This window comes from Morus notabilis, unplaced genomic scaffold (assembly GCF_000414095.1).
Source record: "Morus notabilis unplaced genomic scaffold, ASM41409v2 Scaffold535, whole genome shotgun sequence".
NCBI classification, from domain to species: Eukaryota; Viridiplantae; Streptophyta; class Magnoliopsida; order Rosales; family Moraceae; genus Morus; species Morus notabilis.
Window position 1 is genome coordinate 572,123 of NW_010367018.1, and position 19,164 is coordinate 591,286.

At 34.5% G+C, this 19,164-nt stretch overlaps 1 protein-coding gene and 2 pseudogenes across 4 annotated transcripts; 1 reads left to right on the forward strand and 2 right to left on the reverse strand.

The window, feature by feature from the left end:
* The first annotated feature begins 1,194 nt into the window (after positions 1-1,194).
* LOC21404765 lies at positions 1,195-4,636 on the forward strand (annotated as a pseudogene).
* On the reverse strand, positions 4,499-6,002 carry LOC21404766 (annotated as a pseudogene).
* Positions 6,003-8,240: 2,238 nt separating this feature from the next.
* Positions 8,241-15,236, reverse strand: LOC21404768 (inositol-pentakisphosphate 2-kinase). 4 transcript variants are annotated; one of them, XM_024174507.1, is made up of 9 exons: positions 15,163-15,236; positions 14,655-14,787; positions 14,228-14,431; positions 13,611-13,758; positions 13,230-13,270; positions 12,918-13,028; positions 12,141-12,740; positions 11,437-11,637; positions 8,241-8,688 (listed from the first exon to the last, which is right to left on the reverse strand). In XM_024174507.1, the coding sequence occupies exons 2-8, from the start codon at positions 14,754-14,756 to the stop codon at positions 11,482-11,484; spliced, it is 1,362 nt and encodes a 453-aa protein (XP_024030275.1). In that variant the 5' UTR covers positions 14,757-14,787; positions 15,163-15,236; the 3' UTR covers positions 8,241-8,688; positions 11,437-11,481. The 4 variants fall into 4 exon arrangements, with proteins under 4 accessions (XP_024030275.1, XP_024030272.1, XP_024030273.1 ...); XM_024174504.1 differs by lacking the exon at positions 15,163-15,236 and having other exon boundaries at positions 14,655-15,142; XM_024174505.1 differs by lacking the exons at positions 8,241-8,688; positions 15,163-15,236 and adding an exon at positions 9,957-10,026 and having other exon boundaries at positions 14,655-15,142.
* Positions 15,237-19,164: the final 3,928 nt, after the last annotated feature.

The following is a 19,164-nucleotide window of genomic DNA, read 5'->3' on the forward strand; positions in this document are numbered from 1 at the left end:
AATTATAACTCTTGAATTATAACTCATGTAATACGTTGGTTCTTGAGCTTTAAAAAATAACATATGTTCTTTTTGAGTTTTCCGTTAATAATGTTGCCCTTTCTGTTACATTATATAGCCGTTCTGGGTGAGAATTGAGTGCAAATTACATTTTTATCCTCCTAATTAGATATGCTTCTATTTTTATTCTTTCCTTCTGCATTTTGATATAACAGGTAGCTTATAATGAAACTTGAATTTGTGTAAATTTTGAGAGTTTTTGGGTAAAAACCCAAATCTCTCAAGAGTTTACCTTTATTTTCAGTTTTTTTTCCCTACTTTTGTTCATAACTTAAGGGCCCGTTCGGTTCGCTAATTCGAGTTGAGATGTGATGTTGTGTGAGAGCTTTTTACTGTAGCAAAAAAGTTAGATGTGACTGTTTTTGAGAGTTTTTTTTTTACTGTAGCAAAACTCGAATTCTAAACTCGAATCAGCGAAAAGAACGCGGCCTAAGCATCTTGCAGGTCATTATATGATAATACCCTCTTTAAATGGGTTACACACAATTCAAGTGATAAAGTTTGTCGCTCAATGTAATAAACAAAGTGTTGACGGTAAAAACTCGTCAACAGAAATAGCCGGGTCACCACTAGGTATTCCGTTGGATTACCGGCTTAATATTGACTGTATACTCAATATTGGCAGTGAAGTGTTTGTGGTATTTGTTGTGTAGTGAGCAATATGAGAAAAATATACTTGAAGTAGAAAAACACACAAGTTTTATAGTGGTTCACTCTTATAAAATGAAGAGCTACATCCATTGTAGTTTTCTATTCCTTTTGAGATTGTTACAATTTACACTAACAATTACTCTCTCGTTCTTTTCTCTCAGGAAAAACCAACCCCTTCCCTGTATGTGGCTTCTCCCCTTTTATAGTCAAGCTTCCTTCGTCGGGTGAGTTTTCTTTGTAGGCAGAAAAGCACTCAAGTGGTCTGCCTTTCTAGGCCCAGACCGTAGCCCACTAATCACTTTTACGAACTGTACACTCAGCCAATTAGTCTCCCATTACAGCTCTGTGCGTACCTGTAACCCTTTTCTGTCCCCCGTAGGGCGGTTTAAGGGTTTGCATTTAATGCCTGTATTGCAGACATCTCTCATTTCCACACGCAACTTGCGATGTCAGGCTTTTCCCTCTTCGGGCATTCCTCTCGCCGTCTCTATTTGCTCAGCTTAGTTGTCTTTCTTGGCAATTAATTTCTTCCTAAAGGATTCCTGCCGTAAGGTCGACGGTACGACATGTCGTCGTCATGAGGAGTCGGCGTCGAAGGTTGGGCTTCCCTTGCAGCAGAAAGAAAGGGAATCCCCACCGTCGAGGGTTGTTGCCTTTTGAGAGAAAGTAAGGCCACGTGTCACACTGTTATTTTTTCACGCGTCATCCACATTTTCTCACACAACACAAAGTAAAGTTGTTAACAGAATAAAGTTTAGAAGAAACAAATTTACATTTACTTTTTAGAGTTTAAGGGGTAAAGTATTACAAAGTCAAGGAGAAATTTATAATTAATCCTATTTTTAGACGGGAAACTAGTAAAAGGACAATGAGACGTCTTTACAAGTGGAAGTAAATTTTGATGCACAAGCTTGTCGTTTTCACATAAACTACAGAAAATCGTGATCAGCAAACGACAAGCCCATTGTATCACATGCCGGCAAAACTTTGTAATGGTAAAACGACATGTCGTCTATCTGTTTTGGAAGCATTTTGTTCAAGTTTCCTCCACAGCGATTCATCGGGTTGCGTTTTCTCGGACATTACTAGTTTCCTATCAGATTGTTGATTGCTATTTGCTAATGTTTCCTATCAAACTATTTTGGTCAAAAAAGATGCCGACTCTTCGCAATCAAATTCTTCGAAAGTATTTCAAGGCCCACTACCCAAATATCGATTCTGCGACTCTAAAATGTAGAGCAAATTCAAGATTTTCCTTCATGGCTGGGGACATGAATTCTGGCCCGAAGAGAACGTACCAAGTTGTGGTGGCCGAAGGAAGGAAATCTGCCATGGAAGTTGCCTTCTGATCTCAAATTTTTCAAGGAGCTTACAGCGACTACATTAGACCCCACGAAGAAGAACGCCGTGGTAATGGGTAGAAAGACATGGGAAAGTATCCCACTTCAGTTTCGCCCTCTACCTGCTCGACTAAATGTCGTTCTGAGTCGCTCCGGAAAAGTTGGTGATTCCATTGAAGAGAATGTTGTCATATGTGAAAGCATTTCATCAGCTTTGGAATCTTTGGCACAGCCTCCTTATTCTCAGTCCATAGAGAAAGTGTTTGTCATTGGAGGTGGCCAGGTTTTAAGGTAACTTTGCTTTTGCTTTTCCATTCCATTTGTATGCGTAGAACTTTTTTTTGTTAAGACTGATTTGGATTTATTTTATAATTTTTTTCCTCAACTATGCACTCTAGTTCAGCATGCTTCTGAATTTTTAATATGAATAAACACGCTGTGCAAGTTGACAAAAAACTAATAGTTTGAGAGGCATTTATAAAGTTTTAATTAATGACACGTCTATATACCATTAGTATTATAAAGTATCTTCGTGGAAGGGATGTTTTTGAATGATCTTGTATAATTTAGGAGTGAAAGATGTACCCCAATTTATTGTCTTTTCTAAAGTTCGGTGCATGATATACTAGGTACATAGTTCATAGGGATATTTATGAAATTAAGCCTATTTATTTATGGGCTTTTTGGCACAGGGAAGCTCTCAATGCACCACGGTGTGATGCCATTCACATTACTGAAATTGAGACAAGTATTGATTGTGATACCTTCATTCCCTCTATTGATTTCTCATCGTTTCAACCATGGTACTCATCCCAACCGTTTGTGGAGAACAATGTTAGATTTAGTTTTGCTACTTATGTTCGTGTGAGAACTTCTACGGTTAACCCTCATGCTTGTGGCAATGGGGAAGAGTCTAGTTCTGATAAGTTTGAAGTAGGGAGTTTTACCTTCCTGCCAAAGATGATATTTGAGAGACATGACGAGCATTTCTATTTCGGGTTGGTTCAAGAAATCATTTCAAGTGGCTATAAGAAACACGACGAACCAGGGAATTGTACTCTCTCAAAATTTGATTGTGAGGTAATGTAACTCTTTAAAATTACTTCTGCCTCTTTACTTTTTCGTGGCTAAATGCAACTTTTTAATATTAATTGAAATTGAATCACAACTCATAGACCACTAAAGCTTTAAACTTGCTCTTTGTTTATTGTATTTTCCCCTTACATGTTTTTTATTATTTATTTATTTATTATTATTATTATATATATATATATATATATATTGGTAATGTTCAGTTTTGATACGATATTCTCCAGATGCGGTTCAATCTTTGCAAATCATTTCCCAAGGTAATGGCTCTTTTTGTAATTGCAGTGTTGTTTTGTCACGATAGTCGGTTCTCATAATGATCTCCTTTCTTGTTTAATTCTTTTGGATTGGAAAATTTTCCTTATCATCAATTAGTACGCCTTTTCTAAAGTTTGCAAGTCTCTTAGTCTTGTATGGTTCTTTTTTTGGCCCATATGTCTTTGAGGTTGCTAATTTCTTTCCATCTCTTCAAACATACAGGGAGTTTCTTGGGAAGGAGTTCTTCCAGAATTCTTTAGGCTCATTAGTGGCACCACAAACGAAAAGGTAATCACATTTTCACTGATATTAGTGATGATCTATTCTTTCATCTCAATATGCATGCTGATGCTGATCTCAAAATCAAAGATTTCATCAGTTAGCAGATGTTATTGATGCGATAAAAAACAACTCTGATGATAAGCGGATCATCCTATCATTACAAAATCTATCAGATCTTACGCTTGAGGTGAGGAGATGCTTGTTTTGGTTAATTTTTATTCTATCCTTTGTAAATTATTGTTCCATCTTGTAAATTATTACTAATGTAATTGTTACAGTTCAGTGTAGCCAATGGGGAATTATCCCTTCACACGCATCAACCCTTTGTTGACATGTTTCTCTCTGTTCCAAAAAACATTGCGTCTTATGCTTTACTGAAATGCACGATTGCTCATGTTTGTGGTACGCAATTCCACAAACAAGGAATAACTGCTCTTGTTATCATTTCTTCATGTCCGTAATGTTTCTTATACACAAATGATCTTGTATAGGACTAATTCCCAGTGATCTGAACCTTAAAATTGGCGAAGCTCACGTGAGAGGAACTCATATCAGGCCTCTTCAAGACCAAATTCATAGACTTCCTACACCTTTCCCGGTGAGTAGAAAAACAGTCAAAACATAATAACACAAATATAGATGTGAGTTTCATTTCTAATTCTCTGCTACGCAGATTTTGAAGATCAATCCAAACAAAACCAACATAGATACATATGTGTCAGCTGACTATGAACTCGTTGGTTATGATCCTCACTCATAGGTAGGAACTGGGCAAATCGTTGTTCTCTCCAAACTGCTTTTGATCATATGAGCTTTTGTGAATTTTGTACTAAAGTTAAAAGTTAAAAAAAAACAATGAGTATCGAAACTCAGGATTGAACTTCCTTGCTTTTGAGGAAGTTGATGAGGCCTTGAAGTGCAAGATCAGCATCATCGCTCTTCATCAGCTCTCCGCCAACTTCTGCAGGCGTTGCCCTAACCTTCTTCAGTAACTCTGCAACCTCTCCAAACAGGGCATGTTCCTTAATCTGCAAGTAATTCTTGGCCAAAATCTTGAATCAGTTGAAATCGCAGTAAGACATGTGGAGATGCAGATCCATTCGTCCCAACCTCAGCAATGCCGGATCAAGTTTGTCCTTGTGATTCGTCGTGAACACTACAATCCGCTCATCTCCACAGCTCGACCACAAGCCATCAATGAAGTTCAACAGACCAGAAAGAGTAATCTGTAATGGAAGGTTTCACGATGATTGGACTTAAAATGACATTCTCAATTTCTACTTTTGCACAAATTGAGCAAGAGATCATTACCTTTTCATCCTGGATGGAATTGTACTCGTCCTCCGAGTTTCTGTTTTGCAAACCGATTGAACAATCGATGTCCTCGATCACTAATAAGGAGCAATTACCTGTCCCGATCAACAGCCTTCTCAGATCGGAATTGCATTGGACCTCTTTCAAATCCAAATCGTAAACGTCGAACTTGAGGTAATTGGCCATGGCGGCGACCAAGCTTGACTTTCCAGTTCCAGGCGGACCGTACAGCAAATAGCCGCGCTTCCAAACCTTCCCTACTCTCCTTTAATACTCCTTCCTTGCCATGAACCTGTTGAGGTCATCGATCAACGCTTTCTTGGTCTCCAAATCCATCGCAATCGTCTCGAACGTTGCCGGATGATCGAGGTTTATCCCTTCCCAATAGTCCTTTCCGTTGTAATCCACGGTATGAAGCTTCACCGACTTAGTTTCTTCCTTAATTTGCTTCGCTTTTTCCAAAACATACGGCAAATAACGATTCAGCGCCATTTCTTTGTGTTTCTTGTGGAATCGCAGCTCGTAGCGTCGCTCCTCCGCGAACGCACTGCGATGGTCGCCATTGCTAATGAAAACCGGCTTATCGCTCCGCGAGCAGTCCAAAATCCACTTGAATTCGGTGCCGTCCAAAAAATCGACAAGTTCTTGGTTCTTGTCAACCTTCACCGCTAATTGCTTAACTTTCTTCAATTTCAAGACCTTGATTCTCTGCGTTGAGGAGGATAGCTTGTTTCCCAAGTAAACGCTCGCCGCCACGAACATTTCGTTCCCGGCGTAGCCGTCGAACTCGTCAAGGACGATGGTGAGTTCGGAGGAGAACCGGGAGGAGATCTTGCGAAGGCGCGTGAAGAAGAACTCCCGGGCTGCGTCTGGGATTAGATCGTCCGCGACGCTTCGGAGAAGAACCACCGAGGCGGTGAGCGAGGCGGCGACCGAAAGGATTGTTCTAATGGAAGGTACCGTCGTCGTTTCCGATGAAGACCACATTTTCTTGATTTTTCTTGTTCTTAGTCGGGTTGTGGAGATTGAGATTTCTTGGAGAAGAACAATCTCAAGAATTCGAAATTTCTACGTGTAATCATCAACGTGAATATGTTGTTATATTACGGGAAAATTTCATATCCGTAGTAGGATGTGTTTTAGTATAATGTCTATTAATATTTTGTGTTTTTAATAATTTTAAATTAGCATCTTTTAAAAGATATTTTAATATTTTGAGGTCTTTTTTAAAATGTAAAATCTTAAATTTACTATTCTTATTATTTTATTAAAAACTAATAAATATAGACAAAATTTTGAAAAAAAATATTTTTAATTTAAAGCATTATTTTTATTTTTTAAAATATTTAAAAAAATCAAGTTTCAGAATTTTGTTAAATTTATTATTAATTTTTTGGTTAATTAAATTTTTTTAAATTTTTTTTAAAATTTATTAGTTTTTAGTATAATAATGAGAATGGTAAATTTAACATTTTATATTTTAAAAAAGATTTTAAGGTATTAAAAAACAATTTTATAATTAATTTAAAATTATTAAAAATATAAAATATTAAAAGATAATTAGGCTAAAATAAGTGAAATTTTCCCTCACCAGAGTAAAGCTCGGGTTCATTTACGTTAGTGATTCAAGAACACGGCTGACTTTGCCCAATTTAGTGAAGCTGGGCCCCATATATTGGGTTTCACTTCTTCCCAAGTCAGTTTTTGGGCCAAAAAATTACAAGACAACGAGTGAAAAAGAATAGCAATTTTTTTCTTTAAAAAATGGAGAATTTACTAGTTTGGACTTTTATCTATTGTTCTTTATAAATATTTTTTTATTAGTATAATTATTTGATTAAAGAGTTATGAATCAAGAGTAAATTTTTACTATGCACTTTTAATGGTATTTGTTAAGATTACCGAAGTAACTCCATATTTAGGATTGCTCAAAAAAAAAAAAAAAAAAAAAAAAAAAAAAACCCCGTTTTTAAAATGGTTCCCATTTTTTTTATTTAAAAATTTTTTCTTTAAAAAATGGAGAATTTACTAGTTTGGACTTTTATCTATTGTTCTTTATAAATATTTTTTTATTAGTATAATTATTTGATTAAAGAGTTATGAATCAAGAGTAAATTTTTACTATGCACTTTTAATGGTATTTGTTAAGATTACCGAAGTAACTCCATATTTAGGATTGCTCAAAAAAAAAAAAAAAAAAAAAAAAAAAAAAACTCCGTATTTAGAATGTGTCCCTAATTTATTAATATTAAAAGAATAATATAATTAGGTCATGGTTGTATTATTTATTGCAAGTCAGTTTAGGTCATGCTTAGGATATGATTATATTGTTACCATATATTATAGTAACAATCACAATTATTTATTTAGAAGTTTAGAATTATTCTACCAAAAAACAATCACATTTATTCTATCTTGCCCATCATCAAAATGTCATATATTTATTTAGAAGTGTAGAATATAGTTTGGACAAAATAGCTAAATATACAAAGTTTTGGAAAAAGGGTAAACATATAATATAAAATTACTCGAAGAGCTTTACAAAAAGAATTAGATTTATCGAAAAGGTTTGTTTACCCACAAGGTCTACAAAGTAATGTATGCATAGCTGTCTGAAAGTGAACAAAGTATTGAATACGAAACCATCTGATCAAGTCTTTTTCCTTAAATTAAACATAAAAGTTGGATGAGGTTTTATGTGGATGTGAATTGAAAATGCAAACACGAGGATGCTTACCACCTTTGCTTATTTTTATGATTTTATTGACACATCAGATTCCAATCTATTTTGACCAAAAATTCAATTGTCGGAAATCCACACGCATCATGTGTTTTGTTGAACTAACCACACACAACTTTTTGTTATGTTTAGTTTCAATTAGAGAAACCAACTTCCATATTTCATATGCCCCACTGTTTCATAATTATACGGACTATGACGCTACGGCGTGGATGCAATTATATTTTATATTTGATACTTTCGCAATCAAATAATAATAATAATAAGAATAATAATAATATATCTATTTTATGCAAAGTCAGAGAACGAATACTTGGATCATATACGACTTTTTAGCAAAAACAAGAATTAAAAAAAATCCTAATTAAGATCGAAAGATCTGCATGGTTACTCAGCCATGTTTCTTGTTCAGAAAAATAAATCAATGATTACAAATTACAAAATCCACTCAAAACAATTCACCTTTTATAAAGCAAGAACGTACAGAACTTATTGTATAATAAAGCAAGCAACAAATAGAAACATATTTATCTGTTTCAGAGAAATAATTTTGTCTGTTGAAGATACATGAACTACAAGTCGATATAATAAAACCAAGCATTTCATGATACAAGAACTTATTATAATTACTTACATAATGGAACAGTAATGGGCGTAAGCATCTTCAGCGACAACATACCAGACATCGCATCTCTTACAAGGGTAAGAAACGACATCCTTCCTCTCATCCTTATTCTCTTCCACCCTTGGAGGTCCTATACTCACAATTGTGGCAGTTTTTCTGAACTTCCTCACTTTCCTAATGATTCTCACTGGATCTGCTTCACCTATCACCGTCACTTTGTTTTTTGAGGGGTCAAGCACAATGGAAGTTATCCCTTCTAACCTCGAAATTAACGCCATCACCTTCTGTCGGCACCTTGAGCAGAGCAGTTCCACTGACACCACAGTTTTCTGCAACACAAAAATGAATCAGAAATCTTTCAGTACTCTTATAACCACATTCTCTCTGAAAAAAGTACTGGGGTGTGTCAGTAAAATGATGAAATGGGCTGAGAAAAGGTCAGAAATTTAATTCAGTAGCAATTAAAGGCACCACAGAGAAAATGTAAAAACCAAAACACATCCAAAGGAGTACGGGAGATTGGACCTTAGACATGATTCTTGATACAAATATGACACAAAAATATGACTCCACAAGGCAAAACCAGATCAAACTACAAGAAGCTATGAGATGAAAAGTTGGTCTAGTTTTGATTTGGTTTTAATAAAGCATATTTTTGTATGCTCTTTCCTATGTTCCAATCTGAAGTTCGTTGAAGGCCAAAAGGAGTGACACGTTAGTGGGTGGCTAGAATTAAATGCCAGTCAGAAGGGTTCTTGATTGAATCACCTATGCTCTGAAAAACACATTCAATGCTATCTCCAGATTCCAGGCCAAAATATAGCTCCACTGAGTAACCCACCTATTTATCTATCTGTAAAAAATTATCTGTAAAAAAAGTTCCCAATAGTGATATATAAATTGACACATTCAATAACAAGAACATCAGCAAGTTACTCCCACTCCCCAGTGAAAATCCTTCCAGTTGACAAATTATGGTTTTGTTAAGACATGGTAATGTGGCTTTGGTCCGGCTGTTTGTAAAATTTGATAATGAACCAATTTTACAAATGTCTTGGTCAATTGGACATAAGATAGTAAATGCCCTTCAGTGGGGTCGGTGAATGGGCACGCTTGACCCACCTCTGCAATCTATTTAATCCCTGTTTGTCCTACTCAACTTTGAGAAGTCTTACAGAGTCCAGATCAAGAGAGGATAGAGGGGGAGAGAGAGACACCTTGTAAGAGCTGCAGGTCCTAATTTTGAAATTGTTATACCAAGGCCCCATTTATTTTACCGATTCGAGTTTTGCTACAGTAAAAAGCTTTAAGAAACAGTCACATCTAACTTTTTTACAGTAAAAAGCTCTCACATAAAATCAGATCTTAACTCGAATTAAAAACTCGAATCGGCAAACTAAATGTGCCTCAAGTGTCTTACTATGATTCGACCAAAAAAAAAAAAAGGTGTCATCTGAGTCCATAACACTTGTTCTAGTAATGGCTAATCAAAAACTGCGTGGCTGTTGGCTCCAATAATACTGCACAGCCTTCCCAACTAGATAGAAAGGGGGCTGCTGGAGGCTCAACGAATCCTCAGTTATATGCTCCCCAAATATGAATTTTATCAGTGTAGTCCCAAATATGGACTCCAGACGCCAGACCCAAGTGGGAAATTCTGCGTTGTACTGCCCAAAATTTAATCAGTTCAGTTATCTTCGAAACTACCTTTCAAATCTCTTAAAGGGTAATAAGAAAACTTAAAAAATCAACTAACCATAAACTATTAATGGAAAAAGCAACAAACATATATTAAATGAAAACAAAGTAGAGTAAGACTTTCAAGATCATTGAATGAGTTTTTGTCACTAATAGCAAAATTATCCCCTTAAACAATAAGGAATTATTCCGAGGAACCTTTTTGTGCGCTGATAGAGAAACCTATACTGTCCTTGTGATCCACCTGTGGTTCAGAATTTCAGACATGGCCATCAATGCAGATTAAGCTCATTAGGCACCAAAACCAGGCCCCAGAAACAAAGTGGAGTTTTTACACAAAGAAGTTGTATAATCAAAGCTATCCACTATCACTGAAGAAAACATAAAGGTCTTAACTATAACCAAATTGATATCAGAGATTTTCCTTTCCAATAAAGATAATTAGCAATTCATACGCCTGGTACAGTAAAGGATGATTATAGGATAATCACATTTCCTTGCCACTAAATAGTTTTAATATTATAGAGCGTCATTAAGCTAAAAGCTACCAAAATTCTGTTAAAAAACTATTCTGCCAGAGACAAACTTTTAGTATTGAGTTATTTTTTCACACACGTACTCAGTTGTCAAACACCTTAGTCATTCTTTTTTCTTCGCATTCAGTAAGTATCATGGTTAACTTGAAAGTCCAGCTGTAGAAATAAATATGTGCATGTGGGCTTGGGATGGAATCACAGTGAAGTAGTTCATACATCACTATCCTGTAGAGGCCCAAAAGTTGTGTTCCGTCATTTTCTCGTCCTCTCTCATTGAATTCCCATAAACTTAGATAGCAAGGTACCAACTTAAGCCTACATATGAAACCATATGGCAGATAATGCATATAGCAACGTGCTGTTGTGAATCACTACAATTGTGCAACTAATATGATGCTAAATGCACCAAAAGAGTTCGATATTATTTTGAAAACATGCGCCTCCAAATAATATTTGACTTGACTCTGAGACTAAAACTTGCAATGATCAATTGTATAAAACAAATTCCTTTTATTAATGAATGTTTGTAATGCAAGGCACTGTACTGCAATAAATTCATATTCCACAAAAGTCAACATATTAAAAAAAAGAAAAAAAAAACATAACTCTGTCAATGGGGAAAAAACAAAAAAAACTAACGGTCCAAGTGGCAACAATAACTCTGCTAAGTAACCAGGAAAGACAAGGTAAAACATGCACATAAACAAAGGATATCCAATTATCCATCCGCCCCTAAAAAGAAACAAAGAATAAAATAGGTCTCTAAAAAATTGCAGTCCCCATCTGCACCCCAATTACAACAATATAGGGAAAAGATTGACTTATCAAGGGACTTGCATTTACCATTTAGATTTTCAGTATGCGTGCTCCATGGCATTGAATTAAACCTCACAATGAATTTCCATAAACCTCTAAACTCGTAGCTTTAGCTGCTTCCTGCTTTGCTTCAACCATTCGAGTGTAGCAGCTTACAATTTTCTTGTCTTTTTCATAGTATTCTTTCATCTTCCCCAAAGGTTTCAAATCCAGGTCAATGAAACATACCTACAAAAGTACGTTGCTCAAATAAGATATTGTGCCAAGAAAAGAGGCTTCTACAAGAATTTCAACTACCACCTTAGTAAATTCACTAAGTTCAGCACCATAATTCCCAGGATCCAAGTAGTAAAATTTAAGCTTATTACCAGGGCACCATTTCAGCCAACGTTTTGCACATTCGCTTTATTGAAAATGTTGAATACAGAGGCAAAATATGAGTCATAGCTGAAATTAAAAAGTATTCGGTGGCCAAAAGCAGATGTGTTCATTTAAAGTAAGAGTTCTCTTAACATTTTACAAAGTTACATAATCCCATAATCAAGTTATGATTTAAAACTTCCTAAGTGATAATCTGTCTGTAAAAGAAAGGGGAAAAAAAAAAGAAAGAAATTGACCAAAGTCACCAAACTGCATTATTGTGATATTATCTAAGTACTTATGGTCATAATAAATCATCTAGATGACTTTGAAATTATGATAAACTTGCACATTATAAAAGGAGAGTCTACCTTGTAATCAAAAGTTTGGTTGGTTGATTTCAGGGACACACTATTATAAGAAGATTCTGAAATTCCTTCTTTCCTCAGTCTAAAACTCATCATCAAACTACAGTCCTTTGCTGTTGCAGCTATCAAAAAGTTCTTTACAATCTTCAAGCTTTCATCCAAAGAAATGGAATGCAAAGAACTATATCTGTGGGCCACTTTTTCTTCCTCCAAGTCTCTGCATACCATGCAAGGCTCGGATATAATGTTATAATATGCATGAATAGCCCCCTCTATGTCAATATCATCAAGCTCTTGGACCTTTAGAAGCCTATCCATCACTCCGGATGTATAAATTGTCTCAGAAAGAAGCTGCAGAAAAGCCTTTGTGCGCAGACCCTGATCCCCCCATATGACACCCTTGAGTGCAACTTCAAATGCTTCTTGAATCACAAAGTTCGTACTGTCTGCAGTAGCACCCAAGGCTCCAAATATTAGAGAACCATCCAAAAATACACGAAAATTATTCTGAGGGCTGGAGAAGAGATCTTTGATAGCTTTATGTATTTTGTCCTTGGATCCAGAGAACAGGTCAAGAGGATCATAGTCACTAAATGCTGAAATCTGCAATAGAAGTTAGAAAATGTACTAAAGTTACAACATGCAAATAGGTTTGTCATCATTGAACAGAAATCTCATCAAGAATCGAGGTACAAGACTCATAGTAATAAACAACAGCTTCACAGTGAAATCTTAATCATACTTCACAACTTGAAGGTAACAAATGCAGTTAAACAGTACCTCTCCTTCATGCAACTTGAGGGATTGGTGCATCCTGTAACGAGGTACGCTTCGTTTAATGGCATTTCCTTCACCTATAAACTCTGAGATGGGGAGGAATCCACATTTGGGCTATGTTTCGGAACAAATATGACGAAAATGGAATAGAAGAGAAAGTCACGCAAATTAAGCTACAATGGAATTGTTGAAAAATAAGAATAAACATCAGCAAAGATTTTATTTTATTATTTTTTTAAAAATAAAAAAAGTTTACTCCTAACGGAAAAGAGAGAGGGAAACCACTGCCTAAAAATTAATTAAAAAAAAAACCACCTTTATCTCCACGCATATGCAGGGTTCACCTTCTGGGGTACCTGAAATGGAAAAGGAGGAATAAACTATCAACGTCTAGAATATTATACCCAGGATAAAGTAATTCTTGCAAAGTTTCTTTCCCCACTTCCTAAACTTTTTCCTTCATTTTAATGGGCAGAAGTTTCACAAGTTTCACCTCATACCCAGAGAATAAAAAGAGACGATGAACTTTTATGCTGGAGCAATTGAAAAGAAAACATAGTCCAAGCCACTATACTATCTAATTATCACTAGATGGTGCAAAGTATGAAGGAGACTAATAAATCTTCAAGCGCAGGATAAGAGAATGATCAGATATCAGAAGCATTATGCGTATTAGTAGACTGATTTTGTGATTACCACTGGGAAATAAAGAATGATCAGATAATAGTAGCACGGAATCCCAATGTGTGTCAACTTTGGCAGCATCAACTCGCAAAGCAGGACGCTGACAAATTACATTAGTCTCAATCGTTTCCAAGAATTCCCTCGAAGCAGGGATGCGCACCTGCCAAATTTCAAATTTAGCATACACCCAAAAAAAAAAGAAAAACACTCAGGGACGTTGACCCCCCGGAATTCCTTCTAAGAGCTTGTTGAATAATTTTTATGGATTGTCATTTCACCAATTTGGACATATATGATCGCTTCAAATGGTTTCATATGATCGTTTCAGTTTCAAATATGATCGTTTCAAATATTTCTGACATGACTGGGTACAACAACAATGGGGATACCAGCTCCCACAACAATAATGTTTTTTAACTACCTAGAATTGGGTCTCGTCCTTTCTGTTACGTCTGTCGACATCAAGATTTCTTCTATAGACGAAGGGGATGGGGACGGCAAAAAAAATTTGTTTTAACTATCAATTTTTCACACAGGAGCCTTGTTTAAATTCTAGAAAAACCGGTAATGTGTTCAAATAATGATATTACTGAAAGAGAAGCAGCAAAAATGATTAGAATCAAACATACCCCAGCATCTACGTATTTGGAACCCAGTAAAGGGCTTATAACGTGCTGAACAAACAGTTGGCAGGCAACTTCTTTGTTGGTGGAGGAGACAAGGTCCTCTGTGTCTTTCCACACAAGACGTTCATGCAATGTTAAAGCTGTACGGCTCTTTGTACTCTCCAATTCTTTCCTATCAGCCTTCTGTATCCGCAGTACTTTCCCAATCTACAATACCAACATAATATAACATCAAAATATGGTTTAAAAAAATTCTCTCAGACTTTATTATTATTATTATTATTATTCTAGGTTAGTTATTCTGCATGGTGTACCACAATAAAATTAGCAATACGGCGTCAAAATGAAACAAAATTAATTTCGATGAATATTCAGTTTTGCCATAATTCAAAATACCAAAAAAAAAAAAAAGCAAAATGAAAATACGTACAAAAGCGGGAGAGGATCCGGTGTAAGCGAGAACAAGATTAGCAGCGCCTTCGCCTCTGTATGCCCAATCGGCAGCATCTTTTTTATCTAAAATCACCTCCATTCTCCCAATCTTCTTCCTGCTCTCAGATTCACTTCGTAATTTCCGCCACATGAGAGAATTTTCGAGAAAACCAAAAATATAATTAGGGGAGTCAATTTTCAGAATGAGAAAAGGAGAGAGAATCTTTCTGTAGGAGCTTGAAAGCGAGAAAGCTTTTCACACAGTAAGAACTAGAAGTGGCGCTAAATTGGCTTGTCTGTTTATATCTTACGCCAGCTTTTAAACCCAATCAAAACCTGATTTCTAATTATCTAGTTGGTAATTGTTACCTTAAAAATAAATAAATACACACACACAAATATATATATATATATATGCATAAAGCATAATCAGTTCTTAAATTACTATAGAATCTGATTCTCAAAAAAAGTTTAAAATCTTTTGTGGAAATTAGCTTAGTAAGGACCTCGATCCAGTCTGGTCGTCTGCGAGACGAGCGAGAGAGAGCGCGACTGCGAGAGAGAGTGCGAGGGAGGAGAGAGAGAGAGAGCGCGTGTGAGATTTCTTCTTTTGAAATTGGTTTTTAGAACTTCAGTTGGAACTAAAAACAAGCATTAAATTAGAAAAAACAAATTTTAATTTTTAAGAATAATGCTATTTATTAACTAACTAAAATAATTATACTACTTTGCTTTTATACTACTTACTACTTGAGCTTAAACAATATGCTATGTACTGTGCCTTCTTTCAAATCAAAATCTGCTATATTTTTAAACTGGGCTTGAAAATATGCTATATTTTACTTGGAAATTAAACAAGAAAAAAGATTATTTGCACAAATAATCTTTAATAATTTTTATTTTTAGACTAAATATAGCACAAGTAAAGTATAACGAGCTGGGGTTTTATGAGAGATTATAAATAGTAAAAGAAACGTATTAGTGACATACTTTGATTTTTCTATTTTCATACTTCTTTTCTCATAACTTTTTTTTATTATGTTATTATTTTGAAACCTTTCCATATCATTATTATGTTAGATTCATTCTGAAACTATATAGTTTATTAATTAAAGAGTCAAAATTGTATATTTAATTAACCAAGTAAACATTTGATTTAAGCCTTATTCATTTCACAACTCAAGTTTTATTGTTACAGTGTTTTCTCTCACAAAACTTTAAATTTAACTTTTTTATTACAATACTTTTCTCTTACATACGCAACTCAAATTAAGGTGAAACATATCCACACACACAAATAACTGGACAACCATGGAAGGAATAGATAGCGAAAACTTAATACACAAATAATCATAATTGCAGTCATAGTTGATCATAATTAAAGAGATTATTTCAAGAGAACGATAAAGTTCAAATTTAGAGAAAATGAAAGGAAAAAAAAAGTAGGCGAGTGTTGAGAATAAGAGACTGTAGCAAAATAGATAATGCAGTAAAAAAGAAATAAAGAGAAAAAAGGTAAAAAAGTCATTTGTTAAATATAATGACAGACAAAAAGACTTAAAAAAAATAAAAAGAGGGGAAAGAGGACAAAAAAGTAAAACACAAAAAAATAAAGTTAAAAAGAAATAAAGATTTATGTAGTTTTAAGGATAACAAACTATAATAAACAAATAGAGTCAAACAAAAAAGGAAAAAAAAAAAAGTAATGCAAGAGAAAGAAAGTAACGAAAGGGGTTAAAAATTAGCAAAATGAAGAAAAGGAAAAAAGGGAAAAAAACTAACTGTGCGTTTTGACAGTAATTTCCTTTTCCACTCTTATATATATACTAATCAAAAACACACACTTCGTGCATGTAACTTATTTAACGCAACAGTTAAACAAATTGCTTGGAAAAAAAAAAAAGAGGAAGAAAAAAGAAAGGATAAAAGAAATAAAAACAAAAGTAAGAAAAAAAGACCCGAAGTAAAATATACGGAAAAAATTAAGAAAAAAAATTTGAGCGAAATGTTTTGCAACTGAAACTGAAATTTATAAGGATCACAAATAAAAAATGTTTATGTATGGATACATTTAAGAATAAATTAATTTAACAGAGTAATTAGAAAAAAAATATTTTAAATAACCGTAAAAAGAGTATTTAAAGGAGATAATTTGAAAATATATAAAAATCAAAGGTTAAAAAATGTAATAAAAAGATGAGGGAGGAAAAAAAAGAAAAAAAAAACTTAAAAAAATTTAAAAAAAAAAACTAAAATTTTTTTTTTTAAAAAAAAAGGAGGGGGTAATGAAACGCCCCCTAGAAACTTATTCTCAATTTCAGGAGAGAATAGATATAGTAGAAGTAGAAATATTCTTAGGCCATGTGGTCTCTCTCCACATTTATCTTTCATTTATAGTACTATACATAAGAATATCATATAAAGAGATCGATAGAATTCTCCATCTTCAATTATTTGAGTTGAATTCCATATTTGTGATTTCCATGCTTCAACATTTTTTATTCCAACACTGTAATAAAAGAATGGAGATAGGAGAATAAGATATTATACCATTTGATGATTATTGTAATGTGATGCTAAAACTGTAAATATTAAATAATATAAAATGGATCCGTAATAATGAAAGTTGAAACGAAGAAAAGTTGTGCATATCATTCTTATTCTATGATCACATACACACACACACACACACACACATATATATATATATATATATATAAATATGTATGCATCAAGGGAAGATAGTGATATGATGCTGTAACGAATTTGATTCCTTTCACGGTCAAATGGACTCAGCAATATTATGAATGTCAATTGCATGTGTACATCATGCAGACGACATTAGATTATTATTTTTCCCTCTTAAGAAGAATAAGTGTACAAAAAAATTGTACTTAAACCTCACTAATCTAATGATTCAAACTCATTTTTCACTTAAATCTAATGGTTTAAGTTTAGTCCATTTAGCTTTTTTATCTTCTCACACCTCACACTCTTACAGGGTAATATGAAAAAAAATTATAATACATGCTAAATTGTTTTTGTACTACAACCAACGGTTCATCATTTTAACATATAATGCATAAGGGAGAAACAAGTATATTATATACACGACTTAGTTGAAAAGTTAAACCTCTTCATAGAGTTGCAAGTTTGAGCTGGGCTAAACGGGTCGCTATAAGGTCTGTTATTGTTGGTTCAGACTCAGTCGGACCCGGTCCTAAATATTTTAGACTTAAGGCCGGGCTGGGTCAATCCTTTTTCTTTTAGGGGTGAGACATCATATTTTTAAAGTTTTTTTTTAAATATCTTATAAAATTTCTAGTCAAAGTCGGATTGATCCTACACTCCTAATTCATGTACTTTTAAATAATATTTGTTAAAATAACTTTAAACTTTTAAGACTGTGCCGAGTCAAGTGACTTAAACTTACCCCTCTACCTCTTGAGCATTTCAAGCAGGTAATACTTTCTTTTTAAAAATAATGATATCAAAGAAAATGGGGGAAGTTAGACAAGTTCTGAAACTTTTTGTTTAATATTTGCAAAAGAAATTTCAGCATTTTATCAAAAAATAAAATATAATTTTTATTTTACTAATCATATAAATAAGATTATGGTAGCCCAAAAAAGCTCATACTATTAGTTGTTTGAAGTATCTCATAAATGAGAATGATTCGTATTCTCATGTTTAATATAATTATTAAACTTTTTTAAAACCTAAAAAAATAAAATCTGTGAATTTCATATTACTATATTTTAAGGTAATTTTAAATCCACCTAATAAAATGTTATTCACTTTTTCAGAAAAATAAGGAAAAAATTATACAACATCTGCCATAATCTCTCTATTACCCATCTCTTCCCAATCCATCCGCATATCTCTCGTCCAGCCTGGTTGAATCTCTTCCGTCAACCACGCTGCCGCCGCCTTCCGATCCACCGTGCCGTAGCCGCCTTCCGATCATTCCTCTCTCCGACCATTCCTTCCGCCGTCGTCATCGCCGTCGTCATGGCACGAGTCGTCATCGCCATCGTCGCGTGGAAAGACCGTTGTCGTTCTCATTCGCTTCGGACGTCGTCGTCGCTCGAGGAAACGTCGCCGTGAGATCTGGTTCGTAGATCGGCATCGCGAGATCTCTTCCTTGCAATCTCATCGTTCTCGTTAGCTCCAGACGTCGTCCTCACTCAGGGAAACGTTGCTATGAGATCTAGTTCGAAGATCGGCATCGCGAGATCTCTTCCTTGCGATCTCGGTGAATTTCGGCCGAGAAATGACTTACAATATGCTTAAAGAATTTTTTAATAATTTCTTTAAAAAAAAAAAAAATTGGTAGATGGTACAGCTTAAATCTTGTTTCTTGATTTATTGTTGATGGAATTTTCAGTTTTCTTGCATTTTAGTAGTTGAGAAATTGACGGTGTTGGTTGTTTCCAGCATTTGTCCAGGACTTAGATGATGATTAATGAATTTTGTATTTCATAAGCTGAGACCCCATTTATGTGTTT

Coding starts and splice junctions, on each gene's coding strand:
- LOC21404768 (XM_024174504.1), bottom strand. CDS start 14,807: ATGTGGCGGAAATTACGAAGTGAATCTGAGAGCAGGAAGAAGATTGGG. Junction 13,759..14,227: donor CCAAATACGTAGATGCTGGG/GTATGTTTGATT, acceptor GAAATTTGGCAG/GTGCGCATCCCTGCTTCGAG. Junction 13,029..13,229: donor GCATATGCGTGGAGATAAAG/GTGGTTTTTTTT, acceptor TCCGAAACATAG/CCCAAATGTGGATTCCTCCC.